Here is a 19,229-nt window from a genome sequence, read left to right on the forward strand (position 1 = left end):
GACTAATGCACTGTCCCATCTATTATTTTCTCTGTGCAATATGTTGTTGTTTTTTTGTGATTGTTGCCTGTTTTTGTTACTGCTGGCTGTAGAGCAATTTGCCCCACGGGGACAATAAAGACTCCTTGAACCTTGAACCTTGAACCCTTGTTCTCCTGAGACCCTACCTCCCTGACAGAACAACCTGACCTTAAACATTAACCCAGCAGACATGCCTCAGCGCTCCCCATTCTGGGGAACTCGGCTGGCCATCAAGCCACCCTCCACAGGGAGGAAGCGCCAGCCTAAAGCCAAGTACTCAGCAGACCATGATCTCTGCCCCAACTGTGGTAAACCCCAGCGTTCCCCCTTCTGTTGAACCCGGCTGGCCATCAAGCCATCCTCCGCAGGGAGGAAGCACCAGCCTCAAACCAAGTACCCAGCAGACACTATCTTCCGCTCCACTGTTGAAATTCCCCAGGCTCCCCGTTCTGGGCAACAAGGTGGCCCATCATGCCAGCCCCTGCAAAGAGGAAGCAGAGGTCCTGACATCAGAAGGTGTCGATAAGCCATCGGCCTGCTAGCTCCATGCCAGTTCCAGCCTCCATGTTGGCTAGCAATCAACCTGCTAGCCTCCAGTCGTCTCCAGTGCCTGAGCTGCTGCCGCCGCCGGCGTCGCCAGCGTCACCGGTGCCAGAGCTGCCGCCGCTGTTGCCAGTGCCATAACTGCCGCCGCTGTGACCCTCTGAGCCCGAGCTTCCCTCGTTCCCTGCGCCAGAGCATCAGTTGCCTTCTGTGCCAGAGCTTCAGTTGCCTCCTGTGCCAGAGCTGCAGCGACCACCTCAGCCAGAGCCACAGTCCTTCCCGTCGCTGGCTTCTAGTCCTGCGCCTCACCACCCGCTTCCAGTCTTGTTGTTCCATTGCCGGTCTCCTGTCCTGTTGCCCCGTCGCCGGCCTCCTGTCCTGCTGTCCTGTCTCCAGCCTCCTGTCCTGCTGCCCCGTCGGCAGCTTCCAGCCTTGTAGTTCATTGCCGGCCTCCAGAGGGGTCCCACCTTCGCCACCGGCCTCCAGAAGGGCTCCGCCTTCACTGCTGGCCTCCAGAAGGGTCCTGCCTTTGCCATTGGCCTCCAGAGGGGTCCCGCCTACGCCGCCGGTCCCCAGAAGGGCTCCACCTTTGTTACCTTAGTTAAATAAATTTGTTAAATCAAACCAGCACCCCCTCGTGTCTGCATTTGGGTTCAACCCTTGTTCCCCGGAGACCCTACCTCCCTGACAATCTTTATGTTTTAAAACTTGTATTTGAATTGGTTCACAGCTGCATTGTTGATGCACACAAACTGCACACATCAAAAAAATATATTACTGCAGAAAACACATAGTGTGACAAAAAGATTGAATATTTGAGACAGTGATGTTGTGGCAGAGTAGGATTTTTAAAGAATAACACACAAAAAGGGGGAGAAAATGGGACAACGAAAGAGTTATATACATATCAAGTACTGTATGTTTCGTCCTGCCAATGACGCAAATTTGAATTAATTAAAAACCTTTGCTTTCTTTGTTAGTCTAAGATTCACTGACATTACAAAAGAAATGATGAGGCGTGAATTTAATCGGACTTTTTGAGCAGTCACTGTGTGCTCACTGCTTCCTGTTTCGTTCACACACTGACTGACCTGCAGGTGTCCTGCTGAGTGTTTGCTGATCCCTCTGCACCACAAACTGCACAAACCTGCAGTGGATTTGAAGACAGCTCATTAACTATATTTGTATGCAATAGGAGAACATGAAAGAAAAAATGTCAATCAGTTGCATTTATTTAAAGTATATTTAAAATAATTCTAAATCAAAAACATTTGGCTGTAAATGTTTTGTCTGCTAATGACATTTTGTCTCATATTTAAGGATTTTTTTGATTTGTTCTTTGTTTTTGTCTCAAAGTGTTCAGTTCATTTTATGTCGGCAACCATCTAATTGTTCTGCCTGTCTCTGCCAGGACACTCTTGAAAAGTAGATTTTTTTTTTTTTTATCCCAGTGAGACTTTCTCCTGGTTAAATAAAAAGAACCATTACCATATGCAGTTTTGTTACATACTCACTACTCCTGTCCAAATCTGCAGGCCCTGTACTTTATATATTATAAAATGAAAGAGTTGAATGGAAAATAAAATGGACTTTTCCATTTTCTAAATACATCTGTATCACATGTATCTGCCTCTGAAAAAACAAAACAGAAACACTAATGTCAGCAGCAGCCAACATGTCTTACTTTGGGAAAATATTAAGAGAACAAGCAACTTCTGTCCTTCAGAAAACACAAGTGAAACACATACGTCACTATCAGTTTTTAGTTTTATTCACTTCATGACAGCAAATGTTGATGTTTCATGGAAGATGTTACATTTTAGCTTGGAAACAATCTAAGTAGGCCTCAATATGGCAAAACGTTTAATCAACTCTCTTTATCTTGTAGTCATGCCAGCTGTTGCCTTCTCATTGCTGCTGCAAATACTGAAGGTTAAAGTAACCTTGATTAATCAGATTCATTAAGCTGACATTTTTTTTGGTTGTTTTTATTTCCAAAGAGTTATTTTGATACATATCTTATTCTTCTCAACTAATCTTAACAGTACATGCTGCAAAACCCACACAGTATCACTGTTAGCATATTGGCTGTTACCCTACAATAAAACACACTAAATCAGCTGACCACCTGTGTGTGGTCAGCTGATAAATGTGTGTATTTGCATTGCAAAGTTGCACTTGAAGTCGTGGATTGATCTGCTGTTGCCACCGTGGCAACTTTACGTCCAGATGTGGCAGCTCCCGTCTCTTTATCAGAATCAGCTTTATTGGCCAAGTATGTGCACACATACCAGGAATGGGACAGGTTTGAAGTTGCTCTCAGTTTATCACACAGTTCCAGCAGAAGCAGAGACACAGATAAGTGACTAGAATGACAAAGCTGAATAATGAAAGGTAAAAGACACAGAGAACCATCACATACAAGAGGGTCCAAAAACACAAATAGTGGAATATATGCATTTAAACATGTCCATATGTACAGCAAGCAAGATTTCTTGACAGTGATAGACCATATGTGTTGAAAACAGTGTGTATTAAACAGTGAATATATAATCTATGATTTGTAGGTGAGGGGATGTTTTAGTCTTTCAGGGTTATTGACTGATAGAACTGTCCATCAGGGTGAAAAGAAACTGTTCTGGTGTCTGCTTGTTATGGCGTGCAGGGCTCTGTGGTGCCCACCAGAGGGTGAGCAACATATTCTCACCATGAAAACAAAGTTAACACACTGACTCCCACTCCTCCCTACAGCTGGTGCAGATGGGCACAGTGCAGCCCCTCCATTACACTTCAGATGTGAGCAAATTAAAGTGCAGATATTTTTCATTTACAGGGTGCCATTGAAGTGCTTATCCGGGTGATACAGGGTGAACAAATGAACCTGGAAATGAATGACACTTTAAAATACTCATTGCACATCAAATAATTACACAAGGCAGACAGTGAGTATCATGCTAGGGAGCCTTGACCAGTATTTCCCTCATGTGTCCCTGATGTGAACAAGCACATGCTGTTTACACACTGACACTTGTTTCACATCAAGATGGACATCCTCAGCTTTCTCTTTCACTGTATTTACTTCATTGTGGTGATAGACTGCGCCCTGTGATTAAATCCCAACAGATCATAGAACAGTCTGAATACCCATCGTTCATTTTGGAATTAGCTTGAAAAAGATAAAAGACAAGGCTTCATTTCTACAGCCTGTCAAGCCTGTGACAGCATTAAAGAAAGTGAAAAGGGATGATGTGTCAATTGTTAAATTTGAGAATAGTCTGCCATCCTATTCTTTGTAATATATCCTGTCCAATGATTCCATTTTTGTCCAATAAACCTCAAGGAAATGTGTTTGTGAGTGAAAGTATATATTTGACTCCTTAATTGTTTTTGATCTAATGATGTGACAGGACATAAGTGTAGCGCTACCTGCCTACCACATTTTGCAAATCAAATTACTGACACGATATATCGCCAGATGAGTTGAATAACTCCAGAAAACTGAAGCAGTGGCATAATGACACACCTCCACTCCAAAGCAGAAATTGTCTGCACTTCTACTGTATTCCACTGAGACAGCCTCATTGTAGCTTACACAAAGAGCCCAAGAGCTAGGGACCTCTGTGGCTTCCATGTTACACCATCTGAAAACCCCCCACCGCCTCCACAACACACCTCCTCTCTCCACCCCTCCCCACCCCGATCCAGTCACGTGCACTTGCAGCAGGTAAATAAAAACTGCACAAGAGACACCATCGGTGGTTCTGCTCAGAAGTTGCCGCGGATTCACACCAGTAAGCCTCTGTGCTCTGCTGACAACAGGCCTCCTCCTTCCCTACACAGACTCACAGAAGCAGGTAGATACGCACCTGACTCTCACAGGTCAGCACAACAAAGCCTACACTGTGAGGCATGATGAACACTTTTGTAGACTTTTTGTTACACTTATAGTAACTTGGATGCATTATTCAGTGTAACAACGCCATAAACCTGTTTGTTGTATAGAATTGCAGTTTTTGCAGGCAATCTAACACTGTTCACAGTAACATGTTTCTCTGAAGGCAAACATGGCACTTTATGTTACATTAACACATGCTATGGTCGCACTCTGGCTGACGAAATTTAACACACAGCAGCAGTGTGTATGTGGTTTACCATAACAAAAAGTCAGCACACTCGAGCTGCAGCTTTCAGCTTCCACAACAGAGTCACTTCCACAACAGTATCACCAGGGCAACATTCTCGGACCGGAGCATTATTTTACCCAGTGCTCATGAATCCTACCTCTGCTAAAAGCAGCACATCAAACGCTGTTGTTGCCGACTTGCAGTTAGATAAACTGGAGTAGTGATCATGTGATCATTTGTCCAGGGGTGCAGGTGTTATGTGTGTCTCTCACTCCCACAGTAAGGCTAAGAAATAAAGAAGAAGCTTTCAGGGTCCTGTGATATGCAGCATAAGTGTGCTGCATTCAAGGAATCAGATTTGGAATTCTAAAAAGAAATCTTTTTTTAAATATCTAACCTTTTTGACCCAGGATGCGTTTGGTGTTTGCTTTGGGGCTCTTTTCTGCCCTGCTGCATCTTTCTACGGCTCTGCTGCTGGGAGCTTTCAACATCAAGTCATTTGGAGACACGAAAGCCTCCAACCCGGTTGTGATGAACATCATCAGTGAGGTCTGAAACTGCATTTTGAATCCACTCTTCCTTTTTTTCTTGCAATGTATCTCCCCACAAATCCCCACATGTGAAATATATGTAAAATACCTCAAGGTTCCATATTTTAAAGAACTACTCTAGATGCAAAAATATAAAAAAAGACACTTTGTCAAAAGCACAAATTTGGCGTCTTGTGTTTCTGTTTTTCAGATTATCCACCGCTATGACATCATTCTGATCCAGGAGGTCAGAGACAGCGATCTGTCTGCAACCAAAAAACTCATGGACCTTGTCAACAGGTTAGACTAACTACACACCTCACAGAGAGCATGCACAGTATTCTTACACAGAATGTCGTGGCCACAGTATGGTTTGTAGTTTGTAGTGAGGTGGACAGCTCATAAACTCACATTATGATATGTGAGAAACAAAACGATGCTCTTCATTTCTGTCTGTGTGTGTTCTCCCAGAGGTTCTCCTCAGTTCAACTACATCGTCAGTGAGCCTCTGGGTCGCAGCACCTACAAGGAGAGATACCTCTTCATCTACAGGTACACAGACAGACAAAAAACAAAGCTGCTGCAACAGGACAACTGTCTTTTGTACAATGTTCATCTGTTGAGACCCCACATCAGTGAACAGGAACAGAAATGTTTGTTTTAAAGTGTTAGTTTCTTCAGCTCTGTTGTGTCTTTGTCCTGGTTGGGAGCAATCATGCCAGATGGAAGATCCTATGCTGATGTAAAAGTAGCCATACAACATAGTTAGAATACAAAATATTATGAAGTAAATAATAATATGATAATATGATAGCAGACTGGAGGTTTAGATAAATAGGGGTGATCGTTTGCCACATGATGTTCCAGAAAGCAAAGTGTCAGCAAATTGTATTTTTGGGTGCAAAATCCTCACAAATATGTCTGGAAATTAAAATGGATTTAAAATTTTCACATGGTACAAATTTAAATATCACAAAATTATATATTTAACTTTTGTTCCAGGAGATTACAATCAGAAATTGCTGGCGAATATAGAATGCATTTTGGTCAAGCTTTGTGTTATAACACAGGAAAGCTGAACTACTGTAAATCTTAAGAAACAACTCCATGCTTTCAGGACAAAGCACGCAGCACCACAGCAAAATACATGGTTAAGTAGTATCTTTCCTCTCCAGGGAGTCGACGGTGTCTGTGGCTAAAAGCTACACCTACGATGACGGCTGTGAGTCCTGTGGCACAGACACCTTCAGCAGAGAGCCGTTCGTCGTCATGTTCTCCTCTAGTCAAACCGGTAGGCTCTGATAGAACGATGCTGCTTTTTCACTGTCTGACTGTAATGATGTAGATTTTCTCATTGACCAGGTGATCAACTGATAACTAATCTCATGTGGGATGAGAGTCCATTCTTAGTGTTTGTGCACTGGGCCTTCAGGCATCCACATCACAGTGGTATCCAAACTTACTGTGATGCAGATGAATGTGAAAAAGTAGTGGATGCAATATAAATGCATGCACTGTTTAGTTATGTGTTTATTTTGTTTACTGGCATATTTTATTTTGACAAGAACAGCAAGAGGATGTCACTTCCGTTTCGTAGCCTGTAGGGGGAAGCTGTAGTCTTCGTCTCAGTCATTATATATACTGACTTGAGAGCTGAACAGTCGCCGTTGTTTCTAGTTCAAGTTATACTCTCCCCTGTTCAGGTGTGGAATAAGAACAGCCTTCAAGTGTCAAACTCTGCACATACATCAATCTGCACAGTGAAGCACAAACATTCAACTGTAGGAACAAGAAGAAAACTCATTTCTGAGTGAAAGGTGACTTTGAATTTGCCTCACTTGAACTCTACTTACTACCATACAGGGTTCATGTCAGCCAATGGGGCGGTTAGCTCTGTCCTACCAAATTCAAAAGGCAGTTAGGCTCACTATTTGTTGCATGATTTGTGTCCGCCACAACTAAAACTCGCAACTTGTCCTCCTCCTTCAAGCGTGTCTTTCACTTCCACTCTCGTTTCCTAGCTGTGAAGAACTTTGCTGTGATCCCCCAGCACACCTCTCCAGAATCCGCTGTGAGGGAAGTGGATGCTCTCTACGATGTGGTGACTGATGTCAACAACCGCTGGAACACCAAAGTGAATGATTTCAACAAACACCCACACACAAAATCAATCATTTGGCATTGTGGAAAAAAAAGGTGGAGCGCAAGGGCTAATGATTGTGGTAAAATATGAGATGGAGGTGAGACTGGTTGACCGCTTTCCATCTCTCTGCAGGACATAGTGCTGCTGGGCGACTTCAACGCAGGCTGCAGTTATGTTAAAGGTTCCGACTGGCAGAAGATCCGCCTCTTCACTGACAAGAGCTTCCACTGGCTGATCCCTGATGGGGCTGACTCTACAGTGTCAACCACTAAATGCCCTTACGACAGGTAGACAAACACACACAGACATTTGCATGCATACACACATGCGCACTGACTCCTACTGCCACCTCTGCCTGTGTTTGCAGGATTGTGGTCACCACTAGCATGATGAGGGGAGTGGTGACGGGCAGTGCTGAGGTCTACAACTTCATGGTGGAGATGAATCTCAGCCAGACTGAGGTAACACCTTTTATTCCTTTTCCTCATAGTGACATGACTGTTGGTGTAACTTTACAGGTGAAGCAGACAAGGTGCCAGTGAAACACTGCATTTCATATGGTGTTAAAGTTATTCCGTCAGTGTCATATGTTGCCTCACCCAGGCATGAGTAGTACACATGTATGACAGTGCAGTACCAGCAGGGGGCGATGATGACAGGGGCAAAGAATGAACACAGTATAAAGAGCGACAAAGTCCACGTATGGAGGAGATCAGGGTGGATGAACTGGTTGACACAAGACTTTCACACATGAGCGTGAGGTACAAAAACTTACGTTGCTAATGTACTTATTTTAACCTATATACAAAATACAAAATAAAAGCAGAATATAAATATATACAATTATACACAGGGCTTATGTCAGAAAAAAGTATTAAAAAAACTATATATAAATAAAAAATATACATATTGCTGCAAGAAATGTAGAAAAATTGCCATAAAAATATACTGCCAGGAATACTGTTGAATTTCACAGACTATACACAGATTGCACATGGAATGGATAAGGTGACTACAGCATTAATGATATTGCACAGAAATAAATATGTATATGTCACAGTAGAATACTCAGTGAGAGTGGAAAGAGCAGTGTTTCTAGGTACTAGATGTATAATAGATCATACATCACCGCAAAAAAAAAACAGTCAGAGTACGGAAAGCAGTGCTAAGTTAGGCAATGCCAGAGTTGAACACTCTGACAGCTGTTCAACTCTGGCGTTGGTGGATGCAGCAGTCTGCTACTGAAGGAGTTGCTGAGGGCCCCCACTGCGTCATGCAGAGGGTGGGAGGGGTTGTCAATGATGGATGTCAGCTTGGCTAACATCCTCCTCTCAGCTACCTCCTCAGTGGTGTCCAGAGGGCAGTCCAGGACAGAGCCAGCTCTCCTGACAAGTCTGTTCAATCTCTTTCTGTCCCTCTCAGAGCTTCCACAGCCCCAGCAGACCACTGCGTAAAAGACTGCAGATGCAACCACAGAGTCAAAGAAAGTCCTCAGTAATGTCTTACATACTCCAAAGAACCTCAGTCTTCTCAGTAGATGGAGACGACTTTGGCCCTTCCTATATAGGGCATCAGTGTTAGTGGACCAGTCCAGTTTATTGTTGAGGTGGACACCCAGGTATTTGTACTCCTCCACGATCTCAATGTCCAAACCCTGGATGCACACATGTGTAGTCTGTGGTGCTTTCCTGCGGAAGTCTATCACCATCTCCTTGGTCTTGCCGGCATTGATGTGCAGGTGGTTTAGTCCACACCAGCCGACAAAGTTAGTGATGACTTCCCTTTATTTCAAATCGTTCCCCTGTGATACACATCCAACGATGGCTGTATCATCGGAGGTGGCAGCTGGTTGAGTTGTGTCTGAAGTCCGATTTGTACAGGGTGAAGAGGACAGGAGAGAGCACAGTACCCTGTGGAGCCCTGGTGCTGCAAACTGCCACATCCGACACACAGTCGCGAAGCCTCATGTAGTGTCGTCTGTTGGTGAGGTAGTCGATGGTCCATGCAGCCAGGTGGCAGTCTACTCCAGCTCCTTTCAGCTTCCCCCTCAGCAGTGATGCCTGGATTGTGTTGAAAGCACTTGAGAAGTCAACAAACATGACCCTCACTGTGCTCCCAGTGCTCTCCAGGTGGGAAAGAGAGCGATGGAGCAGGTAGATGATGGTGTCTTCCACACCAATGCCTGGACGATATGTGAACTGTAGGGGGTCCAGCTCACTGCTCACCAGGTGACAGAGGTGATTCAGAATAATCCTCTCCAGAGTCTTTATCAGGTGGGAAGTTAAGGCTACCGGCCTGAAGTGGTTAGGCTCCCTGGGACGCACAATCTTTGGCACCGGAACCATGCAGGAAGTTTTCCACAGGGCAGGAACTCTCTCCAGGCTGAGGCTCATGTTGAAAATGTGCCGAACGACCCCACAGAGCTGATCTGCACAATCCCTGATCAGTCTGGAACTGATGCCATGAGGGCCAGTAGCCTTCCTCGACTTTGCCCTCCTGAGCTCCTTCCTTACCTGATCTGCTGTTACGTAGAGGCCGGGTGGGGGACAGGGGGGTGGCTCCTGTTGGGTGAGGAGGGGGGCTGGGTCTGTAGTCTGTGATGTAGATTGGAGGGGGATGAAGTGGTGTGAGGACGGAGCTGCTGGTGTCAAGGATGCACTGGGGGAAAGGGAGGGGATGCTGAGAGGTAATGCCTTCTGGTCTGGGCTCTGGATGGGGGAACAAGTTCAGCTCATTTGTCCATTCCCGGTCTCCAGATTCTGGGCCCCTGTCTTTGTCGCTGCCGTGGCCTGAGATGTTTTTCAGGCCCCCCCAAACCTCTCTGGCATTGCTCCCCTGCAGGCTGTCCTTGCCTTTTCTCATTGCCTTGCCTCCTTGCCACCTTTTCAGCTCCCTCTGCACCCTCTCCAACTCAGTTCTATCCCCAGACTTAAAAATCCTTTTCTTCTTGTTCAGTAGGGTTTTCACTTCAGGGGACACTCAGGGTTTATTATTTGGGAAACACCGTACCTTTCTGGTTGGCACAGTCTTGTCCACACAAAAGTTAATGCAGTCCGAGATGCATGTTGTCAAACTGTCAATGTCCTCCCTGTGAGGACTGCACAACACTTCCCAGTCGGTGGTGTCAAAACAGTCCTTCAGTGCCATACTGGACTCATCTGACCATGTCTTCACATACCTAATGGTTGGCTGTTGTTTACTTACCAAGGGTATGGAAGTGGGTAGCAGATGAACCAGGTTGTGAAGAGCTGTAAGCATCCTTTGTGTTTGCATACAGTTAATCCAGTGTTTTATTGTCTCTGGTGTGGCATTTGACATACTGGGTGAAGGTGGGGAAAGTTGAGGACAGGGAAGCATGGTTGAAATCTGCAGAGATGAGGCGGAAGGCCTGGGGGTGCAATGTCTCCGGCTGTGAGACCACAGTATATAGGAGCTTGCATGCTGCTGCCGCGTCGGCCAAGGGGGGGTGTACACAGTTATCGCGATGACATGTGAGAACTTCCTCCGCAGGTAATACGGCCGGATGCTAACAGCTAGCAGCTCAATGTCTCTTATGCTGCGCTGCTCCTTTACACTAAAATGCACTGGATTACCATCTTTTGTTCACAAACATCGCTATGCCTCCACCCTTCCTCTTACCGCACTCTGTCGCTCGCCTGCCCGCTCTCAGCAGATGAAAACTGTCCAAAGCAACATGCTTGTCCGGCGTGAGTTCGCTCAGTCTGGTTAGTGCTGTGGATCTGCTGAAGTTGAAGTCCACAAAAGAGTAAAAAGCAAATCACTAGTCCCACCAATTGTACATCCGAAGGTACGCACAACCGACTGAAACTAGTGACAGAAATAAGACGAAAAACACAAAAGAAAACACTAAAACGTGACACTGACACGTTTGACCATCTGGCAGCTAAATTACAATCCTGCTACGGTGAAGGCACGATGCACCCTACTCTGCCTCTGGTTGGCTCGTACTCATTGCCTTCTTTGATTGGGTTGATTAGGTTAAGGCATGAGGTGTGATGTTCGGTTAGGGTATGATAATAGGATAGGCCAGAAGCAGAGGCACAGTAGGGCAGGTGATGCCTTCACCATCGTAGGAGTGGTACTTTTTTGGACAGGTGGGTCTATTATGTGATATCTGGTTGGTATATAGTCCTTTAGTGATGTAGGGGAAAATGTGTGTTGATGGCCTATTGATTTTAACAGCACATAACGAAACAGATTGCACAGGGAAAACAACACCTGGGTTCTGTTTAACTGTGTAAACTGAAGCAGTCATCTACATGCCAAGCTTGACTATCAACAACCTGCACCACAGGGAAACTTTCTGCAACATTTTCTCTGTCTCTCTCAGGCATTGGCCGTCAGTGACCATTTCCCTGTGGAGGTGACGCTGAGCTAGGCTCCTGCTGTCTGAATCCCAGCTCCCACAACTCTTCCACAGGCCGCCAGGCTAAATCTGAATTATGACTACTCAGGGGGGCAACTCTCGCCAACCAGGTGATGAATTACAAAACTGAAATAAAGAAATTTGCTGCATTATTTCACTGCAAGTGAATCGAGTCTTCTATTCAAGTGCATTAAAAGGTGCAGCGAACGAAAATAAAGCCTCTTGTTAAGATTTACCAACCACTTTGCACTGAAGAAAGCCACAATATTTATCTAGAGTAACTAGGACAATGGTTCTCAAACCGATCACACTGCTCGCTTACTATTTAAAGTTTCTGGGCGTCCAAAAGCGAGACTTTATTTCCCACCATGAGGATCACTTTTTAAGACTCCTGAGACAAAGTACGGAGAAAAACATTAAAGTTACAATGAATGAGAACAATGTGATTTTTACCTTCAAATTCATTCTTTAATCAAACCAATTAATCCACTGACAACATTAATAACATTAACATCATTCATTTCTACATTTCTGGCTACAGTGCAGTTAGAAAAATCGAATGTGGATAAATCTGGTAGAAAATGACAAATGACAGCGGTGTCACCCACTGTGGGCTGTTCAAGCTTACTGTCATTAGATGTTATGGCTCTTGAAGGTACAGTAAGGCAGGCACTTTAAATGATGAAGACCTGTCTGTGATGACAACTTACCATTCTCCAAAGCCCTCCCCCAACAGCAGTTGTCCTATCATAGCTTAGCAAACAAAACTGGGCGCAGCAGGTATGTGGAGCTTTGGATTTGTCAACATGTGGAAGCAGTGTGCATGAGGCTGTAGTGAGAGAGATGCTCTGAATAAAAGTGATGGGTGGTGTCTTTCTTTTGCTTTCCCCAAACCAACAACACCTGAACAAATGTGTATAGAATGGATTAAATTGTGTCTTTATCTGCTTTAACGTAGGCTTAACTTGCTAGCATGTCCGGCTAACTAGCTTGCTAACTGCAGCACTAAGCTAACGCTACTAACATTAATGACAAGCCAAGGAGCATGTCATTTGATAACAACATTATTCTGTGGGGTCGCAAGTTAAAATGAAAAAAATAAATAAATAAACAAACCGGCAGGACTGAAACATCCACCATGTGGGAACCAATATGCCAGTATAGCAGAGTGCAGGCTAACAGGCTACGGCTCTTTTTGTGGTTTGAGGAAGTTTACGTTCAGGACACTTTAGCTTTTGTGTTACGTTTGTTAAACAGAGTGGGTATTCCTCATCCTCAAATCATGTTATTTGGCCATCATATGCACACTAAAGACCCATATATGGGGTGCTGCTTTAAAATTAGTCAGTTTCAATCAACAACAGTGTTGTCGTTAGCATTATCTTACATTTGTGATTATAGGCAACAATTCACACTGTTCTTGACCAGACATGAGCAAATGCATGACTCATTCTTTGAAAAATGACTGCATATTTTAATGTGCCACCGTTATAGTAAACAGTGTTTGTGCCATGCGAGAAAGGAAGCTTGACAGGCATTGCAACAGTTGGGGTCAGGGCTTAGTGTACGGTCAATTTAAACATTTATTTACTGTGTCCTGGTTGAACACTGTTATGATGATGACCTGCAGAGAGCTGCATTCGAAGATCTTAGCAAAACTGACATCAATGAACAGAAGACACTGAAGGCAGACGTGTTTTCAACTGTGTGTGTGTGTGTGTCATTGTTATGTGTGTGTATATGTTTCCCTGTCTCCTCTAGCCCTTTCTCTTTTTAAGCATCTCCAGATACATGCCGAGTGACTTCTGAATGGACTCTTTGGTGATGAAGCTGACAAAGTTCTGGATGTCAGCCTCTCTGTTGGACGTTAGCTTGTCGATGGTGGGCTTCCTCATCATGGACTTGGTGATCTGTCTGGCATGGTCTGCAAAGTGAACAGATGAACCGTTAGCTCATCCATTCCAGAGGTGGAGCTAACAGACCTCCAGTGGCCTTTAAACTGATTCTGGAGTGACCTGACTTGGTAAAATAATTCAATTAATAAGAATATGATATGATTTTATTGCCTGCATTTCAAGCTGTGACAGAACTAATAGTGTGTCAGGCTGTCTTTTCATTCTATTATTTTTTTTGTTGTTTTGATTTTTTGTCTTTACTGATATGGATACACATCACTTGACTTGTGTACTTATTTCATTAAAATTGTATTAATCAGAAAGAAAAGAAGAGATTAAGTTTTATTTGTCTTCACATTCCCTGGAGCTGACAGCAGCACACTGGCCAGACTATGGGAGGTAACTCCAGAGCTGTTGGAGAATCACTCACTTTAGTTTTGCTTGCCAGCTAATTGTACTGAGTCTCACACGTTGAAAATACAGTGTAGCTGGAGATCATTTACAGAGATCCTGCCCCCCAATTAATGTGGTTTCAATGTGGCTTATTTCCCTATCACTGACATTGTTATCATGGCAACTGCTGGGGAGAGTGTTGTCTGTTGTGGCTGAGTTCACACATTAACGTTACGCCGTTATCAGCTCCTAAATCACAGAAGCACAGTGTGTCTCTCTAGCACACAATAACCAGTGTACATGTAGTTGTAATATAGTGTGTAATGTACCTGGAATAGCTAACCACTTGGTCATAGTCTGGGTGGCTGTGGTGAGGACCTGGTCTTCGGGTACCAGCTGGTCCACTAGACCTACTGTCAGGGCGTCTGAGGGCTTGTAGAGAAGCCCCAACTCCAGGGCTATCTCTGTGGTTCGGTGGCCCACTGTGTTCATCATGGTGTCCTTGAACCTGCAGACAGCAGCAGTAATTACTAAGATAAGGTAAGGCATAACTATTGATCCCACACAGGGGAAATTAAGACTTCACAGCTGGTAATCAGCTAATATTATCATCATCATGAATATAACCACCACGACTGCCCTCACCAAAATGGTGCTACAATGCCGAGCTGCGTCTCATTAAGGCCGATCGTGTAACGAGGGTTGTCCGCCATTATCCTGTAGTCACACGCCAAAGACATCAGACAGCCACCTGCAGGACTGGAACCCTGTGGAAGCAGTTGACGAGGTGGGCTAAGGGGTAATCTGCAAGACGTTTGATCCTCTTATTTTTCTGTTTGTGTTTTATCCGTACATTGATTGCAGCTATGGTGACCATGTTGGAGCTGTAGAGCTTCAGCCACATCTCCTGAACGGCTTTCCAGAACTCTCCACAGTGCTCTGGACTCTTCCTGTACATCTCCATGATGTCCAGGCCGGCCGAGAACACCTTGGGCTGGCTCTGGGTTGAAGCAACGCACAAGCACGAATATTGGAGGCATTTTTGTAGCATACTTTTACTACCTTGTAATCCAAACACAAAGCCAACAAACACATCTTAAATCTCCTGCACAAAGGCTCTTCTGCTTTAAATGATGAGGAGACTGTACCGAGGTGACGATGAGGCCTCGGCAGGTCTTATCCATCTCCAGCTTTTCCACAGCGATGCTGAACTCTGTGAGGAAATCTAGGCTGAGGCTGTTGACCGGTGGACTCTGCATGCACATCAATGCCACACCTACAGGGAGACAGAGATAATGATCTTTCAGCTGAATATGCCAATGTCTGGACTACAGAATCCAGAAATATAATGTGCTCCAGGAGTGAACAGGAGCTTTAAAATTAAAAAAAAGGAAAAAGAGAGGATCAATGACAGAAAGAGAAAGAGTGATGGTGATGATGGCTAAATCTTCACCTGTGCTTTGGTTAAAATCCACTTTGATCTTAGGCGAGGTGGAATTGTTCCTCTGCTGAGCGACGAGGAAGGGGGACACACACACTCTGCCATGATTGCTGCAGGAGAACCACTGGGAAAGAAGACCTGCATGCGCACGCACAGTGTTAATGTCAGTGAGGAAGTCTGTTTAAAAAGTAGCACATTTCCATTTTTGAAAATTCTTTTTTTTATTATTATTATTTTTGTTATCACACAATTACAGTCACACAATAATGAAGGTGTTTCTAAGACACTGGATTAGTCTAATCTATCAATGTTGACATTGTCACACTATTTGACCAGTGAAACATCATGATGGTGTGAAAAATAAGACTCCCTTATAAAGAGACAGACTCCTACTTAGAGAATTGTTCTTATTTGATCACCTGATTAATTACATGATTAATGTATGTAACAGCATACTGACAAGTGCATACAGATGTCTGGAAAGTAAATGTTTCTGTTGAATTCACGAAGGCACCACATGTTAATTACTTTATTTCTGATTAAGCTTATCTGTATTGTTATCTTTGTTGTCTGTTTCTTGCCTGGTAATAAGAGTATTCCTGCTAATCATTTGTCTGGCACTATTAATAGCCCCCCACCCAACCCCCAACCCCCAACCCCCAACCCACAGACACACACACACACACACACACACACACACACACACACACACACACACACAATTGTTTTGCATTGTTAATTGGGGCTGCAACTAACCATTATTTTCATTGTCAATACAATTACTTGATAAATTGTTTGGTCTAAAATACATTCAGAAGATATTTAATTTCCAATGATATCAAACAGAGAAAAGCAGCAAAACCATTCAGAGGACGATTTAAACCATTGATCAACTGCTAAAAGAACTGCAGATTAACATCTGTCACATGGATGTATCAGCCATTCAATGCAGCTCTACTGTGCTATTCATCATGACTGGCATTAGACTGGAAATAGCATTTTCACGTCGTTTGTGCGTGTGATTTGTCTTTAAAGCTGCATTACAGTCAATCCTCATAATTCAATTTGGAGACTCAGACAGTAATTAACATCACATTAGCCATACTCTAACCTGCTATGATGATAACAGGTGACAAGCTCGTATGAACCTACAGGCTTTCTGCGTAGCTGGTAGCGAAGTTTAAGAGCCAGCGGTGTCCTGTGACCTTTGCTCCAGTTTCTGCAGAGCGCTGCTAACACGGCTAACGCGACTAACAGGCGAGATGGCAGGCGTTATATTCAAGAAACTCGGTGAGTATGATTGTCGAAAACCGACGCACACAATCAACTCGCCTCTTCACAAGGCGCCTACACGCGCAGGCATACCTGACAAGCCGCACTTGTTCCTCAGTCCAGCTCTCAAAGCCATGTTGACCTGCTCGGAACCCTCGACAGAGAGCCGTACTACTGACAAAGACTGAAGCAACACTCGGAAGGTTTCAGAGGCAACAGCGCCCCCTTCTGCTTCGGAGGAGCAGAGACAGCACTGCTAATAATACTGTCTTAAAGGCGGCAGAGGCAGTTTTATTTGGGAGAGGGCAGAAGGTGTTTCACTGGATAGAACAGGTGTGTGTGTGTGTGTGTGTGTGTGTGTGTGTGTGTGTGGTTACCACATCATAAAAACATAGAAAACACGTGTTACAGTCCAAGTAAAGTCTCTGCTGACTCTACCTGCCAATGATCAAATAGACCAGCTGGATGCCTGCTGATAGTCTTCTTTATGTTAGTGTCACACAGTCTTGTTTTGTTCAATATTACTTCCTCTTTTCAAGATCTGCCCATATTTCTGAGTGCTAAGTTGACTTGAAGTTGCAGACAAACCTTCCCGTTGCCCAGTGTTCCACTACTCTTGCCACTTTCCTGTTTACTTATGCTCTTGATCTGATCTGGCTACTTATCGGAACCTCTCGATCCATTGTGTCTCTTTGCAAAGCTTGTTTAACATGTCCATTGACCTCTATGTTCCCCTCAGAACTACATGGAAGGGACTGTATTGGTAATGTCTGCAAATGTAGATTTATAGCACAAGATCAATTTAGTTATATTATTATAATTCTGTAAATGAATATTATCCTTTTCTGCTATAAGGCAGCAGTGGTTATAGTTTTACTTCCACTACATTTATTTGACAGCTGTAGTTGCTACCTCGTTTTCTGTTTTTCTGCTTACACGCTTTAGCAAAACCAACTGGCTCCTAGCAGCAGCTTCATATTTACTTCACAAATATGACAGTGGTATCAATTGTCTCATCTAACCCTCAGCAAAAAGTTTATTATTATGTATATAATATGTTGAACTATTCTTTTAAATTTTCACAGGCTGACTGGAGCAGTTACTGTGTAGACAGATTCAAAATGTTTCATTCATGGCTGACAATGTGTACAGTTGTGAAATAAATTGGTGGTTCTGATGAAACATATCAATATTTCATATTCTAGTGTGTGTGACTGTCATTTACATTCCACTGATGCTCTTTGGCCTTCTGGGAAATACACTGACAATTCTGGTGGTTTGGCTCCGACCTCACATGAGGAGCTCTACCTACCTCTACCTGAGCAGTATGGCTGTTAGTGATCTGTTGATACTGCTGCTGCTGCCTCTGGACCTCTATAAGGTACACACACACACACACACACACACACACACACACACTCACACACACACATACAAACCTTTTTACATGCATGCATACTCTGACCAGACACTGATGTTTTGGCTAAAGGTGCATCACAGCACAAATTACAGACCACTGATGTGAATGCAGAAGGGGGCATGATGCATTTGCTTCTTTATGAGAACTATGTTCCAAAAGTGGTTTGAAGAAGCCATCGCTGCCTTTCCCTGAGGGGAATCCCTGCTGCCAAATTAAGTTTGCTTCTATTACACTCAAGAGTCATGTCATAGCCAGAGTTTTCTTACATCATTCTGCGATCATTTCCTCTGCACAACGGCAATGGAAGATCCAATTATACTGTATGTGTGAGTAAATACAAATTATTTTAATAATTATTGTAAAATCTGCAGTTCTTTATTCCTCAGCTGTTATTTTTAACCTAACCAGTCAGAAGTGCTGCTTGGAGCAGTTCACTGTAAGAGTGCAGAGAGAAATGATTCTGTACAGCTGCATCCGACACATCAATTTCTGGAGTTGTTTTTGTGTCTGAAATCAGTGTTCCTGTTCTTAGGCAGGGAGTTTGTATAAAACCAGCAATTTGAATGAAATCTTAGATGATTATTTCTGTGAATATTGCACCAGGAGCAACTTTTCCTAATATTTTAGGAACTTTTTGACGCAAATCTATTTTGTATTTAAAAAATTTCAACAATCATACATACTAAATGGCTTCTTTTGTGATGATTACAGTGTTTTCTTCTCCCTGATGCTTGGCCATTGTTCTGTTAGCACTTTGGTTGTTTTCACTGTGTCCTTTTCTAATGCAAAACAAGGCTTTTTAGTAGAGAGTGAAGGCTTCGAAAGCGCCCTTGTCCTGTGAAGTTTTTTTAAGTTTATATCTTAAAAGTAACAATTTCATTTAGTTTAGTCTTCCTCACAGAACTGCTATGGTATTAAAAAAAAAAAAAAGTCTTCTTACATCCCTTTAAATCAAGCCTAGTGTCAGCTGGGACCCCCAGGTTGGGAGCCATTGGTGTAGACAGCAGCCCTGCTAGCTGTGTGAGGCTGTCAATTTATATATAGCCTTTAGTCCAGTATC

General features: G+C 43.7%; 2 protein-coding genes across 2 annotated transcripts; one reads left to right on the top strand and one right to left on the bottom strand.

Annotated features, from left to right (window-relative positions):
• The first annotated feature begins 4,407 nt into the window (after window positions 1-4,407).
• LOC121621325 (deoxyribonuclease-1-like) lies at window positions 4,408-11,760 on the top strand. The gene is made up of 9 exons (XM_041957749.1): window positions 4,408-4,418; window positions 5,099-5,237; window positions 5,430-5,518; window positions 5,690-5,770; window positions 6,394-6,509; window positions 7,240-7,352; window positions 7,494-7,648; window positions 7,729-7,822; window positions 11,713-11,760. Exons 2-9 carry the CDS (start codon window positions 5,100-5,102, stop codon window positions 11,758-11,760), a joined length of 834 nt encoding a protein of 277 aa, XP_041813683.1. The 5' UTR covers window positions 4,408-4,418; window position 5,099.
• A 437-nt stretch (window positions 11,761-12,197) lies between these two features.
• eci1 (enoyl-CoA delta isomerase 1) lies at window positions 12,198-16,944 on the bottom strand. The gene is made up of 7 exons (XM_041957218.1): window positions 16,843-16,944; window positions 15,490-15,615; window positions 15,185-15,312; window positions 14,890-15,036; window positions 14,682-14,803; window positions 14,366-14,544; window positions 12,198-13,672 (listed from the first exon to the last, which is right to left on the bottom strand). Exons 1-7 carry the CDS (start codon window positions 16,883-16,885, stop codon window positions 13,506-13,508), a joined length of 912 nt encoding a protein of 303 aa, XP_041813152.1. The 5' UTR covers window positions 16,886-16,944; the 3' UTR covers window positions 12,198-13,505.
• Window positions 16,945-19,229: the final 2,285 nt, after the last annotated feature.

This window comes from Chelmon rostratus, chromosome 17 (assembly GCF_017976325.1).
Source record: "Chelmon rostratus isolate fCheRos1 chromosome 17, fCheRos1.pri, whole genome shotgun sequence".
Lineage (NCBI taxonomy): Eukaryota > Metazoa > Chordata > Actinopteri > Chaetodontiformes > Chaetodontidae > Chelmon > Chelmon rostratus.

Excerpts from the sequence above, each read along its gene's own strand:
- LOC121621325 (XM_041957749.1), top strand. The coding sequence starts at position 5,100 with ATGCGTTTGGTGTTTGCTTTGGGGCTCTTTTCTGCCCTGCTGCATCTT. Across the intron at positions 5,519-5,689 it reads CTCATGGACCTTGTCAACAG|AGGTTCTCCTCAGTTCAACT; the intron begins GTTAGACTAACT and ends GTGTTCTCCCAG. Across the intron at positions 7,353-7,493 it reads ACAACCGCTGGAACACCAAA|GACATAGTGCTGCTGGGCGA; the intron begins GTGAATGATTTC and ends ATCTCTCTGCAG.
- eci1 (XM_041957218.1), bottom strand. The coding sequence starts at position 16,885 with ATGGCTTTGAGAGCTGGACTGAGGAACAAGTGCGGCTTGTCAG. Across the intron at positions 15,616-16,842 it reads GAACAAGTGCGGCTTGTCAG|GTCTTCTTTCCCAGTGGTTC; the intron begins GTATGCCTGCGC and ends GTGCGCATGCAG. Across the intron at positions 15,037-15,184 it reads GAGGCCTCATCGTCACCTCG|AGCCAGCCCAAGGTGTTCTC; the intron begins GTACAGTCTCCT and ends GCTTCAACCCAG.